Here is a 26,712-nt window from a genome sequence, read left to right on the forward strand (position 1 = left end):
GAAACCTCCAACTGGGATAATAGTGGCCTATAAATAAATGCAATCTGCATAATGCTCTAAAAACAGGAAATCTGTAACTCTGAAGTACTGTTCACCAGGACCAAAACAAAAACAGCACAGCAACTTACGTATTAATGAGAATCATTGCACACGCAAAGGCCTAGGCAAGTGGCCAAATCCTGCCTGATGACTTAAGCCAAATGTTTTAAATAAAGTTATTGTATTGTGCAGCTGAAAAAGTGGGTTCTTTGCAATGGTCTGAGGTCTAAACAGGTTCCCTTCATAATGAAGCATTGAAGGTGACACAAGAACACATTATTAAGTTTCACTATTTATTTAGAGAAATGAGAAGTTGTTTGGAAATATAAAAATATTGTTTTTTTTTAATAGGGAACCAGAATCAGATGATTTCATTTTCTTCTCCTTTTTGTGAATTTCTCTGTTGTAACAACTCTTCTGCAAGTGCCTATAAGATCCATTTTTATTTTGCCAAAAGACTTTCCTTTGTTCTGGACAACCAATTGTCTGCATAACTTCTAGGTTATGATCATCGTGTTCAGAAGCTGGAACATTTGATAATCAGTTTAACCCTCAAATGACAATCTGCCCTATTGGGCACTTTCCTGTTGTGCTATTCTAGGTCACATCGTGAATTGCCAGCCCAAGCTTGGCACACAAGTTCCTAACACTAGCTTACATATGATCCTCATGCCGGCCAGTGTTAGTCAGTTTTGTACATGGATCAATATGGTTCGATCCCCTAAGAGCACTGATTCCACCTTACTCTCCTGCCCTTACTGGGCTTTCAGGCAGAATCATATTCCTCTTCTGGCTGCTCAAGACAGTACCTTGCTCCCTTGGGCCACTGGTGGTGGTAATGAGTGTAAACTTAACTCTCTTGCATGTGTATTCACCCAATATGGGCAGTGCTAATGCCTGTGAAACGAGCAACAAAGCAAGCAACAGCAGGGAGTCAGTTAGTGTTTAGTTATGAAAAATATATACCGTAGATGCCTTTGTCCTGTACTGAACCCTCTGGGCTCAACATTTTCCTCCACCCCATAGGGGAAATAGCACCATTTCTTTCTTGCCATCTTGAGAGTTAATCCCCCCCCACCCCCTTTTCTTTTCCAGACCCCTAAAAGAGGATCTTCACTGTCCAAGGGTAACACATGAGGCACTGTTCTTCTGTCTTTCTGTTTTTTTACTTCTTCTAAAGGTTGATTGTAAAAACAAAACCCTTTAACCCCTTGCCACCCTGTGTCATAACAATACATTGCAGTATCAGGGACCTTTTTATGTACTACAATGCTATTAATGCACAGTAATAGTGTTAGCACAAGAGTTGTATTTTGTATACACAGTTTCCCACTTTCACAGGTTTGCGTAAATTAACATCACCATATGCAGTGCATACGCATACAGTTTTTTGGGGCTGTTTCTTGGGTTGTAAGAAACTGCCATGTTTTTCAGTTGAATGTTATTGTGAAATTAAAGTGTACCAGTAAAGCTGAACTTCTTCTGATCAATGAGGAGCAAGACATTTCACTATGGGCAATTGGTTTGTCATGTCAGCTGTATGATGTCTAGTAATTTCCACACACAAGCAAGATAACATTTAATAGGACTTGTGTGCATGTTACTTACTGGATGTCCTACGTTTGCCTCAGCAACCTGACCGCCCAGCGTGGACTGCATCTCTCCATGTCTGACCTAAGGAACGGGTGGAAATTCAACTTTACAAGTACCATTTAGATGCAATGGACTTCTTTATTGGGTATGTATTCTGCATATTCTGTCTGATCACTAGTATACACTCTTGTATTGCAGAGTGATGCACTGTGGATCGCTTGTGTTCACCTATTATAGACCACTGTATGGTCACTGTATGGCAGTATTATTGGCTTTCTATCTTGTGTTTGTATAGTGGTAGCATACCCTTCTCCCAGACCGAAAAAGTAACACCAGTTTTCACCTTGTAGTTAGGTGGGTTTATGTTTCACTTTTACTTTCCTTTTTGTGTTGATTTCATGCTCCAGAAAAGAAGCTGTTACTTAAAGGCTGTCTGTCATCTCAAAAGGAAAATTTCATGCATGTTTGGTTCATGGAAAAAGAAAGCACACGTGCAGGGGGGCCTCCAGCTGCTCCAAAAAGTCCAATTAGAAAATTAAAACTTCACCTTTAATGTAGCATGTTTAAAAATGAAGGATATCCATGATAGAAAATAAAAAGAAGAAAGGTAACCGACGCATTTTGAGCCTATACTGGCTCTTAGTCGTGGCACATAGTATAGCGGGCAAGTGCCCCCTTTTATAGTGTAACTCCAAATGACCCCGGATCCCGGAAGGACAATGACATAGATCAATGGTAAAAACACCTGTAAAACCTGGACTGGATAGATGGTCATGTGCAAGTGAGTATATGACATTCAACAGTACGTACATCATGGCCATTTTCATTCATGTGAATTGATATTGGCAGCATTGCATGGCTCATGTGTAGGCGCTGTTACTCAGACATATTGGGGTTGCTAACCGGTTATACATATATGGAAGGGTCATATATGGGACATCAATTAAACAAAACCGCACCTAAAAACGCATGGTGTGAATACTCTGTTATATGTAAGTATGGTACTAGGATAATAGTCCAAAATGAAACCAGAGATAACTATTCAAATGCGGAGCTGTACTGTTCTATTACAGGTCTATAGATGTAATTATATCACATATCCATACACATAAACAGTGTGTACCAAGGACATATACCACAAGTATCCAATGGAATAATGTATGTGGCAACGTCCACACATAATTATCTTCAAACCGCAGTGTGCCTTTAAAGGGTACCTCTCATCAAAAAAACTTTTGATATATTATAGATTAATGTATGCAGAATAACTTTACAATTGCATGTTATTAAACAATATGCTTCTTTCTATTTAATTTTCCACTTTGAAGAAATGACCACTAGGGGTCTCCCTACCAGTCCTGGCAGCAAGCATTTCAGACTCATGCTGGAGTCCTAAACACTACGAGCTGCCAGTCTGCTTTGTTCACAAAGGAGAACACTCAGAGCTGCCAGCCTGCTTTGTTCACAGCCTGTTTGGCTGTGAACAAAGCAGGCTGGCAGCTCTGAGTGTTTAAGACTCCAGCATGAGTCAGAAATGCTTGCTGACAGGACTGATTGGGAAAAATACAATAGAAAGAAGTACATTTTTCATTAACATGCTATTGGAAAGTTATTCAACATTCATTAATCTAAAATATATCAAAAGTTTATTTGATGAGAGGTACTCTTTAAATCATAATGAATAAACCAAATGTAAAACATGACAGATTATGAAGTGGATATACACTGTAGCTGGATAATGTGTCAAAGTAACATATGTTGCAGAAAAAACGCAACAATGAACGGTTCCCAAAGAAAATAAACGGAACATCTAAAAAAATGCCACATGTCTACAATGGCATAGTATCAATCCCATCATATCAGGGGGACCAGAAAAAGGAAAACCTGTAAGTTAAAGTAGTACATGCTTTAGAATATTCTACCATTAGTTGTTAGTCAGATATTATAGTATTCATGACTAGTCCCATATTACATTCCCGGTATCGTTGTGTGAATCATACAGAAACCGCATCTCTACCTAATTATAGTGGTAGCACATGAGCAATATCTACCAGAGAACCTACATCAAAGTAAAAGGGGAGGAGGGGGGGGGGGGGGGGGAGGGACAGAAGAATAGGGGGGATTACGGGGGTGTACCCATATCATAACTGGAATATTTGAAATATGACATCCTCAGCTAGGACACCTTTAGTAAATGTACATGAGATAATGTTTTGTGTTCATGCCGGTTGGGAAGCGAGAATCCAATACAAGGATCCAATATGCTTCACAGGACCTAAGTTTAGCCATTCTATGTCCTCCCCTTCGGCATGAAAACACCTGTTCTATCGCTGCAACTCTAAAACCTTTTGAGTCGTTCTGATGTTGCTTTCGGAGATGTCTGGATAATCCGGATACAGAGCGATTACTCATGAGGGTATTAGTAGTGCACCGGAAATGTTCGGCAATACGTGTTTTTAGCTTCCTCGCTGTACTGCCTACATATTGTTTCTGACAGCTGGTGCATGTGACCAGGCACACTACATATGTGGAGTTGCAGTTGATTAGTGTTTTAATGGGATATGTCCTATTTGTAACGGTTGATGTGAAAGTGGATCCATTAAACATGAGGCTGCAACATGCGCATCTGGTGGCGTTGCATTTGTAGCAACCAATGGTTGATAGCCAATTCTTGGTAGTCTCTCTAGATGCAAATTCACTAGGAGAAAGAAGGTCCCTGAGAGATACTCCTTTCTTCGCTACAAAACGAGTGCCGTGTTCCAGGAGGTGGGCTGTAGTTTCATCTTGGAAAAGGACAGGTAAATGTTTTCTCAAAATAGTACATATCTCCTGAAAGTCACTGCTGTATGGTGTAGAGAAAGTAACCATGTGTATAGGTTCAGTCTCTCGGGATTGTGTTTTGTGTTCTTCTATGTACATTTCCCTGTTTTTGGAGTCTACTATACACTGTGCTCTCTTTAAGGTGGATTGTGTGTAGCCTCTCTTTTTCAGACGGTTTCCAATGTCCCTGCAGCTGGATTCATATGCCGATGTTGTTGAAGAAGCCCTTTTAGCTCTTATTAGCTCCCCAATAGGGAGATTGCGGATAGTATGTTTTGGGTGGTCTAGTACATATGTGAATTTCAAATTATGTGAATTTTGGTTAAGGTAATTCACAAATGAAACTGCTTCTTCATCCGATCCCCGCCACACTAGGAGGAGGTTGTCCATATACCTGCCATACCACCTCACAAGGGGGTGGTAGATGTTATTGGCTGTATATAGATAGACCTCCTCCCAGTGGGCCATGTATAGATTGGCTAGAGACGGGGAGAATTTAGCCCCCATTGGGCATCCAGTAATTTGGAAAAATAATTTTTCAGTTGTTAACTTGTCAGCTACCATATTAAGTGGAAGACAAATATCCATACTGAACAAGGGACTCATGTTTGTTCCAACCAGAAGAGGGGACCTATATCAGACCATAAAAGACGTGAATAGATTTATTAGAACGCTCACTGTGAAGAGACATTTTGTAAATGACCAGACAATGGACCCTTCAATTTCAGAAGAGTTCATACATACAGAAGAACTACAGTCTGCAACTAAATCTCTAAACCCTATAGGGAACGTCACACTCCCATTGTCATCCTCCTTCCAGGATCCACTCAATTTACTTACACTTATGGAACTACAAGACCTCCCTCTTTCCAGCCAGGGAGTACCGGAAATTACTGAAACAAAAGACAGCTTTAGTACCAGTAATCCACATTTTTAGCCTGTCAGTTCTAGGGCGGATTCTATGGATGTTTTCCAATCCAGAGTGGAAAAGGACTTGAAGACATTGTTCCAATCACCTGAAACTACTACCCCCAATATCAGTAAATCACAAAACTCGGACCTACAAAAATTTATTAAAAATGACAACATCATTATATGACAGGCAGATAAAGGGGGCTCAGTGGTGATACTGGACAAAATGCTATATAAAAAAACGAATTTTACAACAATTGGAAGACACTACTACGTACAGAAAAATCTCTATCAATCCCACCGCAGTGGTTAAAAAAAAAACTAGAAAAACTACTGGAGGAAGGAGTACAGATGGGCATTATAAACAACAAACAAAAGCAGTATATGATACCGAAATTCCCTATATGTCCTATCTTTCACGGCTTCCCTAAGACCCATAAAAACACATTCCCCCCCCCCCCCCCTGCTCCGCCCAATAGTTGCGGGAATCGGATCTCCACAGGAACATCTGGGTGAATGGTTGGATCATCTCTTACAGCCGCTTGTCCCCAGAATGATGGGATTCATTCGAGACACGAAAACCCTTCTGCTAGCCTCCAAATCTCTCACATGGAACAAACAAGACAAGTGGCTTTCATGTGACGTCACTGCCCTATATACTAGCATGTCCTATGAGTTCGCCCTGTCAGCAGTGGAATTCCATCTTAATAAATACTCTAACTATAGTAATGACCTTAAACAATATATACTCAATGTATTACTCTTTGTGCTGAAGCATAACTTTTTCTCTTTTGATGGACAATTCTTTTTCCAAATTACTGGATGCCCAATGGGGGCTAAATTCTCCCCGTCTCTAGCCAATCTATACATGGCCCACTGGGAGGAGGTCTATCTATATACAGCCAATAACATCTATCACCCCCTTGTGGGGTGGTATGGCAGGTATATGGACGACCTCCTCCTAGTGTGGCGGGGATCGGGTGAAGAAGCCGTTTCATTTGTGAATTACCTTAACCAAAATTCACATAATTTGAAATTCACATATGTACTAGACCACACAGAAACCAATTTCCTAGATGTCACCCTAACAGGAGATGCGGAGCGAAATCTGGTCCATACCAGAATGTACAGAAAGCCCACTGCGGGCAATAGTATTTTGCAAGCCGAGAGCACCCACCCAAAATATACTATCCGCAATCTCCCTATTGGGGAGCTAATAAGAGCTAAAAGGGCTTCTTCAACAACATCGGCATATGAATCCAGCTGCAGGGACATTGGAAACCGTCTCAAAAAGAGAGGCTACATACAATCCACCTTAAAGAGGGCACAGTGTATAGTAGACTCCAAAAACAGGGAAATGTACCTAGAAGAACACACAACACAATCCGAGAGACTGAACCTATACACATGGTTACTTTCTCTACACCATACAGCAGTGACTTTCAGGAGATATGTACTATTTTGAGAAAACATTTACCTGTCCTTTTCCAAGATGAAACTACAGCCCACCTCCTGGAACACGGCACTCGTTTTGTAGCGAAGAAAGGAGTATCTCTCAGGGACCTTCTTTCTCCTAGTGAATTTGCATCTAGAGAGACTACCAAGAATTGGCTATCAACCATTGGTTGCTACAAATGCAACGCCACCAGATGCACATGTTGCAGCCTCATGTTTAATGGATCCACTTTCACATCAACCGTTACAAATAGGACATATCCAATTAAAACCCTAATCAACTGCAACTCCACATATGTAGTGTACCTGGTCACATGCACCAGCTGTCAGAAACAATATGTAGGCAGTACAGCGGGGAAGCTAAAAACACGTATTGTCGAACATTTCCGGTGCACTACTAATACCCTCATGAGTAATCGCTCTGTATCCGGATTAACCAGACATCTCCGAGAGCAACATCAGAACGACTCAAGAGGTTTTAGAGTTGCAGCGATAGAACAGGTGTTTTCATGCCGAAGGGGAGGAGATAGAATGGCTAAACTTAGGTCCCGTGAAGCATATTGGATCCTTGTATTGGATTCCCGCTTCCCAACCGGCATGAACACAAAACATGACCTCATGTACATTTACTAAAGGTGTGTCCTAGCTGAGGATGTCATATTTCAAATATTCCAGTTATGATATGGGTACACCCCCGTAATCCCCCCTATTCTTCCGTCCCTCCCCCCCCTCCCCCTTTACTTAACGTAGGTTCTCTGGTAGATATTGCTCATGTGCTGCCACTATAATTAGGTAGAGATGCGGTTTCTGTATGATTCATACTACGATACCGGGAATGTAATATGGGACTTGTCATGAATACTATAATATCTGACTAACAGCTAATGGTAGAATATTCTTACAGATTTTCCTTTTTCTGGTCCCCCTGATATGATGGGATTGATACTATGCCATTGTAGACATGTGGCATTTTTTTTTAGATGTTCCGTTTATTTTCTTTGGGAACCGTTCATTGTTGCGGTTTTTCTGCAACATATGTTACTTTGACACATTATCCAGCTACAGTGTATATCCACGTAATAATCTGTCATGTTTTACATTGTGGTTTATTCATTATGATTTAAAGGCACACAGCGGTTTGAAGATAATTATGTGTGGACGTTGCCACATACATTATTATATTGGATACTTGTGGTATATGTGCTTGGTACACACTGTTTACATGTGTATGAATATGTGATATAATTACATCTATAGACCTGTAATAGAACAGTACAGCTCCGCATATGAATAGTTATCGCTGGTTTAATTTTGGACTATTATCCTAATACCATACTTACATATAACAGAGTATTCACACCATGCGTTTTTAGGTGCGGTTTTGTTTAATTGATGTCCCACATATGACCCTTCCATATATGTATAACCGGTTAGCAACCCCAATATGTCTGAGTAACAGCGCCTACACATGAGCCATGCTATGCTGCCAATATCAATTCACATGAATGAAAATGGCCATGATGTACGTACTGTTGAATGTCATATACTCACCTTGCACATGACCATCTATCCAGTCCAGGTTTTACAGGTGTTTTTACCATTGATCTATGTCATTGTCCTTGCGGGATCTGGGTTTCCTGGTTTCCGTTTGGGGTCATTTGGAGTTACACTATAAAAGGGAGCACTTGCCCGCTATACTATGTGCCACGACTAAGAGCCAGTATAGGCTCGAAACGCGTTGGTTTACCTTTCTTCTTTTTATTTTCTATCATGGATATCCTTTGTTTTTAAACATGCTACATTAAAGGTGAAGTTTAAATTTTCTAATTGGACTTTTTGGAGCAGCTGGAGGCCCCCCTGCACGTGTGCTTTCTTATTCCATTGTTCTCCGGGACACGACCCGCGCCTTGCCTGCCTTCCTCTCCTGCAACTACGGAGCTCCTGTATCCAATACCGCACGGTGGTGAGCTGAATCCCCCTTTTTCTATGTTTGGTGCATGACTTTATAAATAAAGTGAAATGCATTTCCCCATAAAAAATTTTAACACAATTTGTACAAAACTCCAATAGTACATAAGGGCCAATATGTGCATTTGTCTGAGCCATGAAGAACTTAGTGATAACAATTTGAAACTCCTGTAAATGGCTGACTTTAGATGGATTTAAATGTATTATTTTTAGTATCAGTTTAGTTATATTCAATTGTAAATCCCCATAATAAGAATCAAACTTTTGTGGGGGGAGGAAATCTTTCCTGTATTTCCATGACCTAAATCTCCTAAAATGTGACTGATGCAACTTATTGATAATTTATTTCTCACTGATTTTGTAGTTACTTCTATTTTTCTTTGTGTCTTTGCTGTAAGGATTATAAAAAACATCCACAAAAAAGCCATACTGTACAATCACAAACATACTACATTGATGAGGGATGACTGCACCCCAGAGGCAAATATATACAATTGAAGTCATAAGTTGACATATACCTTAAAGTCTTTCAAACTACACATTTTATCTTTTAGGTCAATTAAAGGGGTTATCCACCATAAGGTGATTTTAGTATGTACCTGGCAGGCAATAATGGACATTCTTAGGAAGGATCTGCACTTGTCTTGGGGCTAAATGGCTATGTTGTGAGATTACCATAACACTGTGGCTAGCTTTTTGTTAACTAGTATTTCCTGATTGACTTTTCTTTTTTTGACTACAAATCCCACAATTCCATATTGCTCCCTCCCACTCATCAGCCACCCCACCCATTGAATCATAAATGAGCTGCATGCATGTGGTTTTCAATCAGGGTGCCTACAGCTGTTGCATTAGTTGCAGATTGATCTTTCTCCCACCAAGCGATTACTCCACCTATTGAAGCAGACAGGCTCCCTGTCATCAGCTGACTAGTGAGTCAGGTCTCGGCCACATTGCAAGCTGGGAAAAATCTGAGACATCAGTCATTTTGTATGCTTCTAAAAATAAATATTGGAGTAAAATTGTGAGAAAACCGTCACAGACACTATATTATGAAATAGATGCCTGTTGGGGGGGGGGGGGGGGGACTTCCACCCTTAGTTCACCTATACAGGGTGCCTCCAGCTGTTTCACCACTACAACTCCCAGCTTACCCTGACATCTATTGGCTGTCAGGGCTTGCTGGGAGTTGTAGTGGCAAAACAACGGGAGGCACCCTGTGGTGAAAACAATAACTTTGCTATGGCCATGGTGCTACCCCCGCAATGCCCCCCCCCCTGCTGAAAGCAATAAATTATATGGCAGTGGCGCAACCCCTGCAGCTACCCCCGCAAGCCCCCCCCCCCCCCCCGCTGCTGGAAGCAATACATTTCATGGCCACGGCGCTAAAATCCCCCCATCCCCACCCGAAACAGACATACCGAAGTGAGTCCTGAGTCCTTCCTGAGGCAGCATCAGGAGGCGGGCCGGCATGTGAGACCAGGGAGCCAATGCGTTCTCAGCACTCGCTCCCGCCTGTTTGATTGACAGGCAGGGAGTGAGAGCAGGCTGAATGAATTCGACATCACGCCAGGCTACAGCCGGCCACTAGGAGGGAGACCCCTAGTGTCCGGATTTAAAAATAAAAATAAAGTGTTGTAATAAAAAAAAAATAAGTTTATTAGAAATATGTTGTAGTACATCAGTACTACATACAACATATAAAAAAAAGTTCATGACAGTGCCCATCTAAGCCTTCTTGTACTTCTTGTACTTATCAGCTGGAAAAAAAACTACACAACTTCCCTTGGAGCATACAGCTCCAGAGGAAGTTGTGTAGTTTTTTTCCAGTCTGACCACGGTGCTCTCTGCTGCCACCTCTGTCTGTGTCAGGAACTGTCCAGAGCAGAAGCAAATACTCATAGAAAACCTCTCCTGCTCTGGACAGTTCTTGACACGTACAGAGGTGTCAGCAGAGAGCACTGTGGAAAGAACTACACAACTTTCTCCGGATCATAAAGCAGCTGATAAGTACAAGAAGGCTTAAGATTATTAAATATTAGCCACCATAGTAATATATAGTAACATATGTGCAGAACTATTGCAGTGGTCTCCTGCTGTTGCCCTCCTTTTAATATACTCAGGCTAAATTCTGCTTTGAAGAAGGGTATTTTTCATTTGGTTATTCGGGTAGCCTACCTGGTTATTCCCAATAGGGACATTTCCATACTTTACATTCCAAGGCAGAGCGATAATATGCTTTCCCGGAGACTTGCTACAAGGAGGAACTGGTGGCTCATAAGACTGATCAAAGCAGTCAGTTGTTCTGTTCGAGGAATATTAAGAAAACACTACTTGGGCGTTTCTTTCCATGCTGAAATTGTTAATTGATAGTGCCCCATCACATGCACCAAAGTGTAGTGCAAACAAGCGCTGATCTTGTAGATTGGTGCTCATTTAAAGCCGCACCCCCCCCCCGATTACTCAGGGAGATGCGTAGCTAACAATGATTCTTTTAGCAAGTCACAACATTTACTTGTTTTCTGGCAGATTGCTGCCCCCCCCCCCCCCCTTTTCTCTTCTATTTCTTGTGTTCCAGTTTGTGTTTTTTTTCCCCTCTTGTGGAGACGTACAATTCATGGTGGATGAAATAAACAAAAAAAACATTAAAGGGGTACTCCCGTGGAAAACCTTTTTTAAAAAATCAACTGGTGCATGAAAGTTAAACAAATTTGTAAATCACTTCTATTAAAGAAACTTAAGCCTTCCAGTATTTATTAGCTGCTGAATACTACAGAGGAAATGGTTTTCTTTTTGGAACACAGAGCTCTCTGCTGACACCATGACCACAGTGCTCTCTGCTGACATCTCTGTCCATTTTGAGAACTGTCCAGAGTAGGAGAAAATTCCCATAGCAAACATATGCTGCTCTGGACAGTTCCTAAAATGGACAGAGATGTCAGCAGAGAGCACTGTGGTCATGATGTCAGCAGAGAGCTCTGTGTTCCAAAAAGAAAACCATTTCCTCTGTAGTATACAGACCCTAAAAAGTACTGGAAAGATTAAGATTTTCTTATAGAAGTAATTTACAAATCTGTTTAACTTTCTGGTACCAGTTAATTAAAAAAAAAAATAAAGTTTTCCACGGGAGTACCCCTTTAATACTGTTTTGTTCATAGCTTTGGACATGTAAACTATCAAATTGTTGCTTTTAAATAATTGACGTAAAAATTCCTTTTCTTTCGTTAATGATTACAAAACCATAATCAACAGTTTAACCCTTGGAAGCCTGGGTGTTTATGCACAGCAAATTGGGCCTGTATTGCAACCCTACAGTATCCCAAGGCTTTCTGTTTCTATTTATCAGCCCAGATCTACATCAACAAATATATTAATATCGCTTTTTGACATTAATTTGTATATTTTATTGAAATATACAAAGCTGTATTCTGCGCTTCAATCAAGCCTCTAAAAAACCCATATAACTGCTGTTCTTGGAAACCTAATACAAGAGGAACATAGTGTGTTCTGTATACCACATCTAATAAAAAGAACACCTTTTCTACACAAACTAAAATTGTGATAACCTATTAAAACAAATAACGTTGTTCAAAAGGTATGATTGTATAAGCTGGCATAATTATATTACAACTAAATATAACTAAATACTAAATAAATGTTTCTTTTTGGCAGGAATCTGAGTAATAACATGTTGCAACATTTCTTTCTGTGTAATTTTACTGAGAAACTGTAATTATTAATTGTTTAGGTAACCTGAAAACATTTCACCCTGTGGTGACATATAATATTCATGATGGATAGAGTTTGAAATAAAAAACGAAAACTTTAAGAAAGTTTTTTCCCCCCATAACTTTGTTAATAAAGTAGCTATGGAAATGTAGACAATTAAATTGCTGTTACTAAATAACTAAACTTGGGGCGATTTTAGACTTTCTCAGAATTAGACATTTTTTGTTAATCTTCTCGATGGACTCTCTCAGGCACAGTTGTCGGTCATTTGACAGTCACATGAACCTTAGGGTGTAACAAAGAGAAGTTAGTCTTATTTAGTGATTAATTAAATATACACATTAAAGGGGTATTCCAGGAAAAAACTTTTTTTATATATATCAACTGGCTCCAGAAAGTTAAACAGATTTGTAAATGACTTCTATTAATCTTAATCCTTTCAGTACTTATGAGCTTCTGAAGTTAGGGTTGTTCTTTTCTGTCTAAGTAATCTCTGATGACACCTGTCTCGGAAACCGCCCAGTTTAGAAGCAAATCCCCATAGCAAACCTCTTCTAAACTGGGCGGTTCCCGAGACACGTGTCATCAGAGATTACTTAGACAGAAAAGAACAACCTAAACTTCAGAAGCTCATAAGTACTGAAAGGATTAAGATTTTTTTAATAGAAGTAATTTACAAATCTGTTTAACTTTCTGCAGCCAGTTGATATATAAAAAAAAAGTTTTCCCCTGGATAACCCCTTTAAATATCTATATTTTCAATGTCACATCTGTCATCGTGGCAGCCTATGGGACCCCTGGCGAGAGATGCCTGATTTTTATTTTTTTTTTCAATCACTTTGTCAATGGGTGACAAAAACTGGTGGAGAACCCCTTTCACCAGAAGAATTGCTAGCAAGCAAGGGATAATGGGCAAGAATCAAAATGGACTCCATAATATATAACACCAGGGATGGGAGGCAAAACCTGTCACCATAATATGGAGTCCATTTTGATACTTGCCCTGTAATTCTCTCTCATCTATGTAAGTTGAGCATTGTGTAAATGTATTGCTGCTTTTAGAAATCCATTGTTATCTCTGTTTACATTCAGCTTTAGTTTTTTTTTTATTATCTGCATTCATGAAGTTTTTTCCATTAGTTTATAATTGCACAGATTTGAATTATCAATCTTTTTGTAGAATATTTTATTCAACCTTTTTAGAGCCCTTCAGCAGTCGAGACTATAGTAGAAGTATACTGAATATGTAAAGGGAACACTTAAACAACACAATGTAACTCAAAGTTAATCACACTTCTGTGAAATCACACTGTCCACTAAGGAAGCAACACTGATTGACAATCAATTTCACATGCTGTTGTGCAAATGGAACAGTCAACAGGTGGAAATTATAGGCAATTAGCAAAACACTCCCAATAAAGGAGTGGTTCTGCAGGTGGCGACCACAGATCACTTCTCAGTTCCTATGCTTCCTGGCTGATGTTTTTGTCACTTTTGAATGCTGGTGGTGCTTTCACTCTAGTGGTAGCATGAGACAGAGTCTACAACCCACACAAGTGGCTCAGGTAGTGCAGCTCATCCAGGATGGCACATTAATGCGAGCTGTGGCAAGAAGGTTTGCTGTGTCTGTCAGCGTAGTGTCCAGAGCATGGAGGCGCTACCAGGAGACAGGCCAGTACATCAGGAGACATGGAGTAGGCCGTAGGAGGGCAACAACTCATCAGCAGGACTGCTACCTCCACCTTTGTGCAAGGAGAAGCACTGCCAGAGCCCTGCAAAATGACCTCCAGCAGGCCACAAATATGCATGTGTCCACTCAAACGGTCAGAAACAGATTCCATGAGGGTGGTATGAGGGCCTGACGTCCACAGGTGGGGTTGTGCTTACAGCCCAACACTGTGCAGAACATTTGGCATTTGCCAGAGAACACCAAGATTGGCAAATTCACCACTGGCGCCCTGTGCTCTTCACAGATGAAAGCAGGTTCACACTGAGTACATGTGACAGACTTGAATTGAGTCTGGAGAGGCCGTGGAGAACGTTCTGCTGCCTGCAACATCCTCCAGCATGACCAGTTTGGCGGTGGGTCAGTAAGTACGGGGTGGCATTTCTTTGTGGGCCGCACAGTCCTCCATGTGCTTGCCAGAGGTAGCCTGACTGCCATTATGTACTGAGATGAGATCCTCAGACCCCTGGTGCGGTTGACCCAGGGTTCCTCATAATGCAATACAAAGCAAGGTCTCATGTGGCTGGAGTGTGTCAGCAGTTCCTGCAAGAGGAAGGCATTGATGCTACGGACTGGCCCGCTGATTCCCCAGACCTGAATTCTATTGAGCACATTTGGGACATCATGTCTCGCTCCATCCACCAATGCCACGTTGCACCACAGACTGTCCAGGAGTGGGCAGATGCTTTAGTCCAGGTCTTGGAGGACATCCCTAGGAGGCCACCTCATCAGGAGCATGCCCAGGTGTTGTAGGGAGGTCATACGGGCACGTGGAGGCCACACACACTACTGAGCCTCATTTTGACTTGTTTTAAGGACATTACATCAAAGTTGGATCAGCCTGTAGTGTGGTTTTCCACTTTGATTTTGAGTGTGACTCCATATCCAGACCTCCGTGGGTTGATAAATTTGATTGCCATTGATAATTTTTGTGTAATTTTGTTGTCAGCACATTCAACTATGTAAATACGAAAGTATTTCATACGATTAGTTCATTCACTCAAATCTAGGATGTGTTATCTTAGTGTTCCCTTTATTTTTATGAGCAGTGTATTTTTATCAATATAACATGGTTAAGGTTAGGTGGGGAGACAACTAGTGCATTGGAGTCCAACTGCTGGGACCCTTAACATTCCTAAGAACGGAGGGCAAATGTCCTCCAAATAACTGGAGCAAACAGTACTCCATTCATTTTCTATTGGGGTTCTGAACATAATTGAGCAAACAGTGAGGGAATGAATAACCATATTGTAAGATGCATGAATGGACAAATTTGCAGAATGAATGAATTTCATGCTAAACATGCTGGGAATATTTTTTTTCTTTATGCTATGATGAAGGGGGAGGGTGGAAGGCAATGGGAAATTGAGTGTAGATGGCTGGTAGATGAAGGAAAGTGGTTTAAAATTTAGCACCAAAAACAGCATGTCTCCAATGAACTCGGAACATTTTACATTCTCGAAAAACACAAATAAACTTTGAAACCTAATGTATTTTATTTTTCATGGTGCAATTTGCAATACAATGTGCAATACATTTGTTCCACACAGAAATATTGCCTTCTTTAGACACCACACAATAATAGTGCTTTACTTATTATCTCACATAGTAATAGTGCCCCATGCAATAATAGTGTCTCCTTGGGTGTTTTTTCTTTATAGAGCAGAAATGCCCTTTATTAAAACCTCCATACAGCAGCACCCCTATGTCATTTTAGCTTTTTACAGTAGTAATGTTCCTCTTTGTGATTCTTGTGTGTTTATCCAATATTTGTCCTGATTGAGCCCCCCCCCCCCCCCCATTATGTGTATGCCCAGTTGTTACAGGGAATCTGTTAGCCGCAATTCAAAAATCCTGAAACTGTAAGAGCAAGTGCCACATGGTACCTTTCACATATCTGCCTGTGTTTCCAAAACTTGGAAAAATGCTTCATTTCTCTGGTGCAAAGAGTCAAAGGGGAGTTCTCAATCTGAAACATCTCCTCGCTTCCCCTCTCTTACCTGTCTCTGCTTGATTGACAGCTGGAAACCGATCCCTGTTTGTAAATCTCACACCTGTGCCATAGAATATCCATGTGAAATCTTGTTGGGAATCTTAGAAGCTTTGGGGGTATTTTGTCACTAGTCGTCCTGGGGATTAGGTCCAGATTCCAGTCTGAGATTGGTCTACAGCAGGCTCGAACTTAGGTGTGTAGCCCCTTAACGACCACGGATGTAAATGTACGTCTTGGTGCGGAGGTACTTTGTGCTTTGTACAATTACGTCCTGTACATGACCGCGAGCATCGGAGCATCCCGCCTGCTGTCAGCTATCATGCTGATGTCCACCATTAACCCTTCAGATTGCGTGATCAATCACGGCATCTGCGGCAATGCGCATGTTTAAATGGATGATCGTATCGCCCGCATCTGAACTATCAAAATATAATGTAAATGATCCTGTATGGTGAGCGGCGTATATGTAAAAAAAAAAAAAAAAAAAAAAAAAAAACAAATATGCAGCTTTTTTGTCACATTTTATTTTAAAAAAATTATAAAAAGTGATTTAAAAGTTTCATATACACAAAAAAACGTACAGATCATGGTGCAAAAAATGAACCCTCATACAGCCGTGTATACAAAAAAATTAAAAAGTTATAGGTGGTCTAAATAAGACAATTTTAAGCATACTGATTTTGTACAAAAAGTTTGATATTTTAATCATATTGACCCACAGAATAAAGAAAACATGTCATTTGTACAGTGTGAAAATGAAGCCCTCCAAAATGTGCAAAATTGTGGTTTTCATTTAAATATCCTCACAAAAAAATAATTTTTGGGGTTTGCCGTACATTTTATGGTAAAATGAGAGGCGTCATTACAAAGTTCAATTGGCCATGTAAAAAACAAGCCCTTAAGGTCAAAATGGGCCCAGTTCTAAGGGGGAAATGAAATAGCTACAGTATATGAAAACACAATCTAAACTTTTCAATGGTCTTCATGTTTAAAGAGGTACGCCACTGCCCCAGCTTTCGGAACATTTTGTTCCAAACGCTGGGTGCAGGCTGCAGGGGGTCATGATGTCATGGCCACGCCCACTCAATGCAAGTCTATAGACTCCCATAGACTTGCATTGAGGGGGCATGGCCATGATGTCACGACCCCCTGCAGCCCGCACCCAGTGTTTCGAATGCTGGGGCAGTTATAACCAAAAAATATATCAAGTAAATGATGGACGGCAATCACTTTCAAGCTGAAACCGTAAGCCCAATAAGAGGGTATTCACATGTACTAATAGGAACTGGTAGTGTGCCATGTGGTCACAGCATATTCTTATACAGATGACTGTGTTTGTTTTTATGCAGTTTGGATGAGTGTGGACAAAGGCTATTGGAAAGAAAACCGCTTTTAAGATGGTATACATTATCTGCATGCATGGCTTCAAGTTATCATCATCCTATTCTATCGCATCTGGCAGAAACTTATAGCAAGTACAGGTGAAACTCGAAAAATTCTTTCAGTAATGCTACTTAACCCCTTAAGGACATAGGGCGTATCCATACGCCCCCGTTTCCAAGTCCTTAAGGACCGAGGGCGTATGGATACGCCCTGAGCATTTCCGGCCCCCACCGCTAGCCGGAGGGGAGCCGGAGCCGGATGCCTGCTGAAATCGTTCAGCAGGCATCCCGGCATATCGCCCAGGGGGGTCATTATGTCCCCCCATGTCGGCGATTGCCGCAGATCGCTGGACAATTCAGTCCAGCGATCTGCGGCAGATTCCGGGTCAATCGGGTCTCCAGTTTCTCCCCCCCCCCCCCAATGTGAACGTACAGGGTACACTCACATGGGCGGAGGATTACAGTAAGTATCCGGCTGCAAGTTTGAGCTGCGGCAAATTTTCTGTCGCAGCTCAAACTGCCAGCGAGAAACTACTGTGAACCCCCCGCCCGTGCGACTGTACCCTAAAAACACTACACTACACTAACACAAAATAAAATAAAAAGTAAAAAACACTACATATACACATACCCCTACACAGCCCCCCTCCCCTCCCCAATAAAAATGAAAAACGTCTGGTACGTCACTGTTTCCAAAACGGAGCCTCCAGCGGTTGCAAAACTACAACTCCCATCATGCACTGATAGACTGTCCATGCTGGGAGTTGTAGTTTTGCAACAGCTGGATGTTCCCCCCCCCCCAATGTGAACGTACAGGGTACACTCACATGGGCGGAGGATTACAGTAAGTATCCGGCTGCAAGTTTGAGCTGCGTCAAATTTTCTGCCGCAGCTCAAACTGCCAGCGAGAAACTACTGTGAACCCCCGCTCGTGTGACTGTACCCTAAATACACTACACTACACTACCACAAAATAAAATAAAAAGTAAAAAAACACTACATATACACATACCCCTACACAGCCCCCCTCCCCTCCCCAATAAAAATGAAAAACGTCTGGTACGCCACTGTTTCCAGAACGGAGCCTCCAGCTGTTGCAAAACAACTACTCCCAGTATTGCCAGATAGCCACTGACTGTCCAGGCATGCTGGGAGTTTTACAACAGCTGGAGGCCCCCTGTTTGGGAATCACTGGCGTAGAATACCCCTATGTCCACCCCTATGCAATCCCTAATTTAGGCCTCAAATGCGCATGGCACTCTCACTTTGGAGCCCTGTCGTATTTCAAGGCAACAGTTTAGGGCCACATATGGGGTATCGCCGTACTCGGGAGAAATTGGGCTTCAAATTTTGTGGGGTATTTTTTGCTATTACCCTTTTTAAAAATGTAAAATTTTTGGGAAAACAAGCATTTTAGGTAAATTTTTTTTTTATTTTTTACATATACAAAAGTCATAAAACACCTGTGGGGTATAAAGGTTCACTTAACCCCTTGTTACGTTCCCCGAGGGGTCTAGTTTCCAAAATGGTATGCCATGTGTTTTTTTTTTTGCTGTCCTGGCACCATAGGGGCTTCCTAAATGCGGCATGCCCCCAGAGCAAAATTTGCTTTCAAAAAGCCAAACGTGACTCCTTCTCTTCTGAGACCTGTAGTGCGCCAGCAGAGCACTTTTCACCCCCATAAGGGGTGTTTTCTGAATCGGGAGAAATTGGGCTTCAAATTTTGGGGGGTGTTTTCTGCTATTACCCTTTTTAAAAATGTAAAAATTTTGGGAAACCAAGCATTTTAGGTAAAAAAAAATAAAAAATGTTCACATATGCAAAAGTCGTGAAACACCTGTAGGGTATTAAGGTTCACATTACCCCTTGTTATGTTCCCCGAGGGGTCTAGTTTCCAAAATGGTATGCCATGTGTTTTTTTTTTGCTTTTCTGGCACCATAGGGGCTTCCTAAATGCGGCATGCCCCCAGAGCAAAATTTGCTTTCAAAAAGCCAAATGTGACTCCTTCTCTTCTGAGACCTGTAGTGCGCCAGCATAGCAATTTTCACCCCCATATGGGGTGTTTTCTGAATCGGGAGAAATTGGGTTTCAAATTTTGGGGGGTATTTTCTGCTATTACACTTTTTAAAAATGTAAAATTTTTTGGGAAACCAAGCATTTTAGGTAAAAAAAAAATTATTTTTTTTACATATGCTAAAGTCGTGAAACACCTGTGGGGTATTAAGGTTCACTTTACCCCTTGTTACGTTCCCTGAGGAGTCTAGTTTCCAAAATGGTATGCCATGTGTGTTTTTTTGCTGTTCTGGCACCATAGGGGCTTCCTAAAGGTGACATGCCCCCCAAAAACCATTTGACGCTCCTTCCCTTCTGAGCCCTCTACTGCGCCCGCTGAACAATTAACATAGACATATGAGGTATGTGCTTACTCGAGAGAAATTGGGTTTCAAATACAAGTAAAAATTTTCTCCTTTTTACCCCTTTCAAAAATTCAAAAATTGGGTCTACAAGAAAATGCGAGTGTAAAAAATGAAGATTTTGAATTTTCTCCTTCACTTTGCTGCTATTCCTGTGAAACACCTAAAGGGTTAATACACTTACTGAATGTCATTTTGAATACTTTGGGGGGTGTAGTTTTTATAATGGGGTCTTTTATGGAGCATTTCTAATATGAAGGCCCTTCAAATCCACTTCAAACGTGAACTGGTCCATGAAAAATAGCGAGTTTGAAAATTTTGTGAAAAATTTCAAAATTGCTGCTGAACTTTGAAGCCCTCTGGTGTCTTCCAAAAGTAAAAACTCATAAATTTTATGATGCAAACATAAAGTAGACATATTGTATATGTGAACCCAAAAAAAATATATTTTGAATATCCATTTTCCTTACAAGCAGAGAGCTTCAAAGTTAGAAAAATGCTAAATTTTCATTTTTTTCATCAAATTTGGTGATTTTTCACCAAGAAAGGATGCAAGTTACCATAAAATTTTACCACTAAGTTAAAGTAGAATATGTCACAAAAAAACAATCTCGGAATCAGAATGATAACTAAAAGCATTCCAGAGTTATTAATGTTTAAAGTGACAGTGGTCAGAATTGCAAAAAACGCTCCGGTCCTTAAGGTGAAAAAGGGCTCGGTCCTTAAGGAGTTAAAGGTGAAACTAATAAATGAGAGAGACTCATTACATGCAAAGCAAGATAGTTCATGCCGTGATTTGTCATAATTGTGATGATTATGGTTACAGTTCATGAAAACCCCAAAGCCCCCCCCCCCCCAATTACTATTTGGGGAGCCATGTCATCTGCTGGTGTTGGTCACTGTGCTTCATTAAGTCCAGGGTCAACACTTCTGTCTACCGGTAGATTTTGGAGCACTTCATGCTTCCTTTCCTTTTAACCCCTTAACGACGCAGGACGTATATTTACGTCCTGCGCCGGATCCCGCGATATGAAGCGGGGTCGCGCTGCGACCCCGCATCACATCGCGTCGGTCCTGGCGCTCATCAACGGCCGGGACCCGCGGATAATACCACACATCGCGGCAATGTGCGGTATTAACCCTTTAGAAGCGGCGGTCAAAGCTGACTGCTGCTTCTAAAGCAAAAGTGAAACTATCCCGGCTAGTCAGTAGGGCTGTTCGGGACCGCCGCGGTGAAATCGCGGCGTCCCGAACAGCTTACAGGACACCGGGAGGGCCCTTACCTGCCTCCTCGGTGTCCGATCGACGAATTACTGCTCCGTGCCTGAGATCCAGGCAGGAGCAGTCAAGCGCCGATAACACTGATCACAGGCATGTTAATACACACCTGCGATCTGTGTAAAAGATCAGCATGTGCAGTGTTATAGGTCCCTATGGGACCTATAACACTGCAAAAAAAAAGTTAAAAAGATGTGTTAATAAAGGTCATTTAACCCCTTCCCTAATAAAAGTTTGAATCACCCCCTTTTTCGCATAAAAAAATAAAACAGTGTAAATAAAAACAAAATAAACATATGTGGTATCGCCGCGTGCGTAAATGTCCGAACTATAAAAATATATCATTAATTTAACCACACGGTCAATGGCGTACGCGCAAAAAAATTCCAAAGTCCAAAAAAGCGCATTTTTGGTCACTTTTTATACCATTAAAAAATGAATAAAAAGTGATCAAAAAGTCCGATCAAAACAAAAATCTTACCAAAAAATACTTCAGATCACGGCGCAAAAAATGAGTCCTCATACCGCCCTTTACGTGGAAAAATTAAAAAGTTATAGGGGTCAGAAAATGACATTTTTAAACGTATAAATTTTCCTGCATGTAGTTATGATTTTTTCGACAAAATCAAACCTATATAAGTAGGGTATCATTTTAACCATATGGACCTACAGAATAATGATAAGATGTCATTTTTACAGAAATATGCACTGCGTAGAAACGGAAGCCCCCAAAAGTTACAAAATGGCGTTTTTTCTTCGATTTTGTCGCACAATGATTTTTTTTCCGTTTCGCCGTGAATTTTTGGGTAAAATGACTAATGTCACTGCAAAGTAGAATTAGTGACGTGAAAAATAAGCCATAATATGGATTTTTAGGTGGAAAATTGAAAGGGTTATGATTTTTAAAAGGTAAGGAGGAAAAAACGAAAGTGCAAAAACTGAAAAACCCTGAGTCCTTAAGGGGTTAAGTTGCATTAATCAAATACAATGAACTTTTGCACAATATTCAAACTTTTCGAGTTTCACCTGTATGCCTCTCCTGGGCTAACACTGAGCCTTCAAATTTAGGGCATGTAGGATTCTGCTATTTCCTATATATATTCTTTGTTTTAAATGAATAGGTGACGTATCTATGGAGCTGCTGGAGATAGCCGAGTACCCTAAACTAAGAGCAACACTTTGGGGTACATTTACCCGCTTCTAACTAGCAAGGACCCCAGCAATCTCTGGAACGGGCCCATCTTTCTGAAAGGAGCGCATGCTGGGGTCAGCACACACTCCATTCATTCTCTATAGACCCGAGTGTGGTACTTGAGCATCTCCGGCGCTCCCATAGAAATGAATGAAGAGCATGCTGACTCCAGCACATGATCTTCTTAGAGAGTCCGAGAGATGGCGAGGGGTCCCGGTCTTGTGGATAGGGGATAAGTTACTTTTCTCTGCAGTAACCCTTTAACATTTTGCACATGTTCAAGCGGCAGAAAAATATGGACATTCCGCATGTTAACTTGATTATGCGGCACTAGAACTGCTCGGAAATGCACAGTCTTCATAGATAGCAATGCATTCTGAGCAGAATCCACAGAAACATTTAAAGGGGTTTGTCACGATCACACCCTATCGGTCCAGCCAAGACGCTAGAGAGAGTGTGATGGTGCAAGGGTTAAAGCCGCCAGACCTCTGGGTATCCACTACTAGTCCCAGCAAGTCGCCAAATTAACCCTTAGATAAACGTGTTTTACCAGAGCCTCCTTCAGGAAGGTGAGCTCATATATTTAGAGATCAAAGACCAGAGCTGATTAATTAAACATTTAATCTGACAAAAGGTATCACAGTGCAAAATATATATAAAAATACAGGAACAAATGACATACAGTTACAAAAATATGAAAGAGTTTAGCAAGGCAAGTTCAGAAAACAAAAGATGAAGTTCTTACAGCATGATGGTATAGCAGTCCTTCAGTGAGAGTGCTGTTCTTAGGATGGTCTTGTTAGCTTGTTGCACAGCTTTGAACACCCTGAGTCTAGCATTGTTAAAGGGTAGCTCCCACCATCCTATTTTTTTTTTCTGTCCCTGCCTATTGCCAATCTATCCCTAACCCCCTCCCTGCTTTTAATTTTTACTATAGTAAAAATAACTTTTTTTCTGCCTGGTAGTATGCTCACTACCAGGCAGACTTCCCCAGCAGGCACCACGTCACTGATGCCTACTGGGGGGGGACTTCCACCCTTAGTTCATCTACACAGGGTGCCTCCAGCTGTTTCACCACTACAACTCCCAGCTTGCCCTGACATCTATTGGCCGTCAGGGCATGCTGGGAGATGTAATATTGAAACAGCTGGAGGCACCCTGTGTAGATAAACTATTAGTTAGTTACATACGGTGCTGCGGCGCTGCGGCGCTAGCCCGTTCCCTCCGTTCCCCCCCCCCGTGCCATACCCCTTTCCCTCCATCACAAACCCCCCTCCCGCATACCCCGCTCCCTCATTACACTTACTGCAAAGTCCGGCAGCGGGCGTGCAGGGACAGCGGCGGCGACGAGGCGGCGGCGGCGATGTGCGGGAGGAGTGGCCTCCCAGCCAGTGGCCGGGGAGCCAATGCGCTCGCTCCCTGTCTCTGATTGACAGGCAGGGAGCGAGTGCAGCCTAACTGAAAAAGGACTGATTGCCAGGCCAAAATCAGTCCTTTTTCAGGCGTGACGTCATGCCAGGCTGCAGCCGGCCACTAGGAGGGAGACCCCTAGTGGCCGGTTTTCAAATGTAAATTAAACCATTTTAATAAAAAAAATAATAATAATAAAAGTATATTAGAGATATGTTGTAGTACATAAGTACTACAACATATCAAAAAATAAAGTTGGTGACAGTGCCCATTTAAATATTATATATCTGCCTTTTTGGAGGGAGATTCCATTCCCCCCTCCCCTCTGATCCCACCAGGGGGTCTTCTCTCTTCCTGGCCCCTTTTCTCTTTGATTATATGATGAGACCAGAGTGCATGACTTCAAAGGAGATACAAACAAACAGCCAGACCCCCCAATAAAATGCAATACACAAAAGGACACACCGTCCGAATGACCTCTCACCCATGTCCTGGACAATCCATCACACACAGTCATCACTTATAATACACATATAGGATTTTAATAATCAGGCCTTGGGCCTGACACCTCCCCCTTAAGATGGGGACAGAGAGATCTTGCCTATCCAGGCTGATAGATCTGTCTCCCTTAACCATCTATTTCTCTTCTTGACACCACAGGCCCTGCATTCCCAGGCAAAGATGGCACTGAAGGGGCCTATTTCCTCATTTAGCTGCCTTTTTCTTTCCTCTGAGAGCTGTGGTTTGATCTCCACATCCTGAAGGGATCCCTGGCTCTGAGCTTCCTCCACTAGGTCCAGTAGGGGATCACTACCCAGCCCTTCCTCTGGTGCACTACATACACTAAGTACCACCTTCTCAGGGTCATAGTATACGATATTAATGTAGCACTGTCTCTGCCTCTGACCTTTCTCATCAAGGGCAAGTACATATGTGGTGGGTTTTAGGCACTGCAAAATGGGGAAGGGACCCTCCCAGGCGGCCTGCAACTTATTCTGCCTGATGGGGTTCAGAACCATTACCTTCTGTCCCACTTCATAGACCCGGTCCCTTGCATTGCGATCATACCAGTACTTCTGCCTGGACTGTGCTGCTGTGAGGTTGTCATGTACCAGCCCCGTCAATGCCTGCATCCTGTCCCTATATCTCAGAACATACTCCACCACAGAAGTCTCAGGGGCATGTAGCCCCCCTTCCCATTCCCCTCTTACTAAATCTAGGGGTCCCCGCACTTTGCGACCATACAATAATACAAAGGGCGAGAAACCTGTAGACTCTTGGGGTACCTCCCTGTAAGCGAATAACAGATGGGGTAAATACTTCTCCCAGTCCCTGCCCTCTGATTCTACAAAGGTTTTCAGCATTTGTTTCAAGGTCCCATTGAACCTCTCACAAAGACCATTTGTTTGGGGGTGGTATGGGCATGCTACCAAGTGCTGTACATTCACCTTCTTACAGAGACTTTTCATGAGATTGGACATGAACTGTGTGCCCTGATCAGTGAGCATTTCTCTGGGGAACCCTACCCTGCAGAAAATACTGATCAGAGCATCTGCCACCTTATCTGCTCGGACGGAGGATAAGGCAACAGCCTAAGGGTACCTGGTTGCATAATCTACAGCAGTAAGAATAAATTGTTTCCCTGTGCTGCTGGGTATAGCCAGAGGCCCCACAATATCCACTGCAATTCGTTCAAAAGGTACAGATATGACTGGTAGGGGCACTAGGGGAACATGAGTTACATCCCCAGACTTACCCACCCTTTGGCAGACATGACAGGATCTACAGTAATTTGCAACAGCAGTACCCATACCTGGCCAACAGAAATTGTGTGCCAACCTGGACTTTGTCTTGGCCACTCCCAAATGTCCTGCCAGGGGGGTCTCATGGGCTAACCTTAGCAGTTCTTTCCTGTACTGCCTAGGAACCACTAACTGCCTTTCTCTCTCCTGGGCCCCTAGCATGCCTTTGGAAAGGGACTCTCAGTACAAGATATCGTTTTCCCAATATACCTGATGCCCATCTGTGTCAACACCTGTATGTTCAGCACGTTGTCTCAGCCCTTCAAGGGAAGGGTCACTGCGCAGAGCTTCCCGGAAATGCTCATTTCCCTCCCCCCATCTCGTGGTATCAGGGAGCACATTTCCCCCAGGTGAACTAGCATCTCCACCTTCCTCTGCTATGGCTTGCATGTCACACAGCTTGCCCCTTGCATCACCATCCTCCCTTCTTTTTAAAGCTGCAGCCCTGGCATGCTGCTCATGCGTTATCACTGCCACCATTGGTATTCCTCCCTGGGGTTTACCTTCCTCTCTCTCAGTTCCAGACATAAAAATACAGGCATCATACACAGGGCTATCACTCCTTCCCTCCTCCTCCTTAGGCTCACAGGATTGGGACATATCACTCACTGCTGGTCCCTCATCCTTACATGTCACCAGGGGCACCCCAACCCCTCCCCCTAGCCCATCTCCACTAGGTTTTGGCACTGGAAATTCATTGTCACCACATTTTACAATACACCCCATTTCACTTTTGGAAAACATTACTGGTTCAGTCACAGGTAAACATTTATCAATCCCCTGCACTCCCTCCCAGTTACCACAGTTCACAGTGTCTCCCAAAGTCTTGCACAGTACCTCAGAATGAACAGGGCTCTCTCCTAGCCCATCCGTTGTGCAGGTAGGGTCCTCTGGAGCATAATGACAGAGCATCCGACCCAAATCATTCCCCAGCAGAACATTAACAGGGATGTCCTCAGAGACCCCCACCTTCCGCAAACCTTTGCCTGTACCCCAAT

The 26,712-nt window shown here is 42.2% G+C and overlaps 1 protein-coding gene across 5 annotated transcripts in view; it reads left to right on the top strand.

The window, feature by feature from the left end:
• The window catches only part of RASGRP3 (RAS guanyl releasing protein 3), a 110,806-nt gene that overhangs the window by 24,614 nt on the left and 59,480 nt on the right, over positions 1 to 26,712 (top strand). The window contains exon 2 of one of the 5 annotated variants that reach the window (XM_056567410.1): positions 1,671 to 1,777. The exons of 1 other annotated variant lie outside the window; for it this stretch is intronic. In XM_056567410.1, the coding sequence (XP_056423385.1) occupies positions 1,761 to 1,777 (17 nt within the window). In that variant the 5' untranslated portion in view covers positions 1,671 to 1,760. Of the gene's footprint in view, positions 1 to 1,670; positions 1,778 to 8,690; positions 8,783 to 17,616; positions 17,636 to 17,697; positions 17,717 to 26,712 lie in introns of those variants that run through there. 3 more of the 5 variants (XM_056567412.1, XM_056567409.1, XM_056567408.1) reach the window with 3 other exon arrangements.

This window comes from Hyla sarda, chromosome 3 (assembly GCF_029499605.1).
Source record: "Hyla sarda isolate aHylSar1 chromosome 3, aHylSar1.hap1, whole genome shotgun sequence".
In the NCBI taxonomy this organism is placed as follows: domain Eukaryota; kingdom Metazoa; phylum Chordata; class Amphibia; order Anura; family Hylidae; genus Hyla; species Hyla sarda.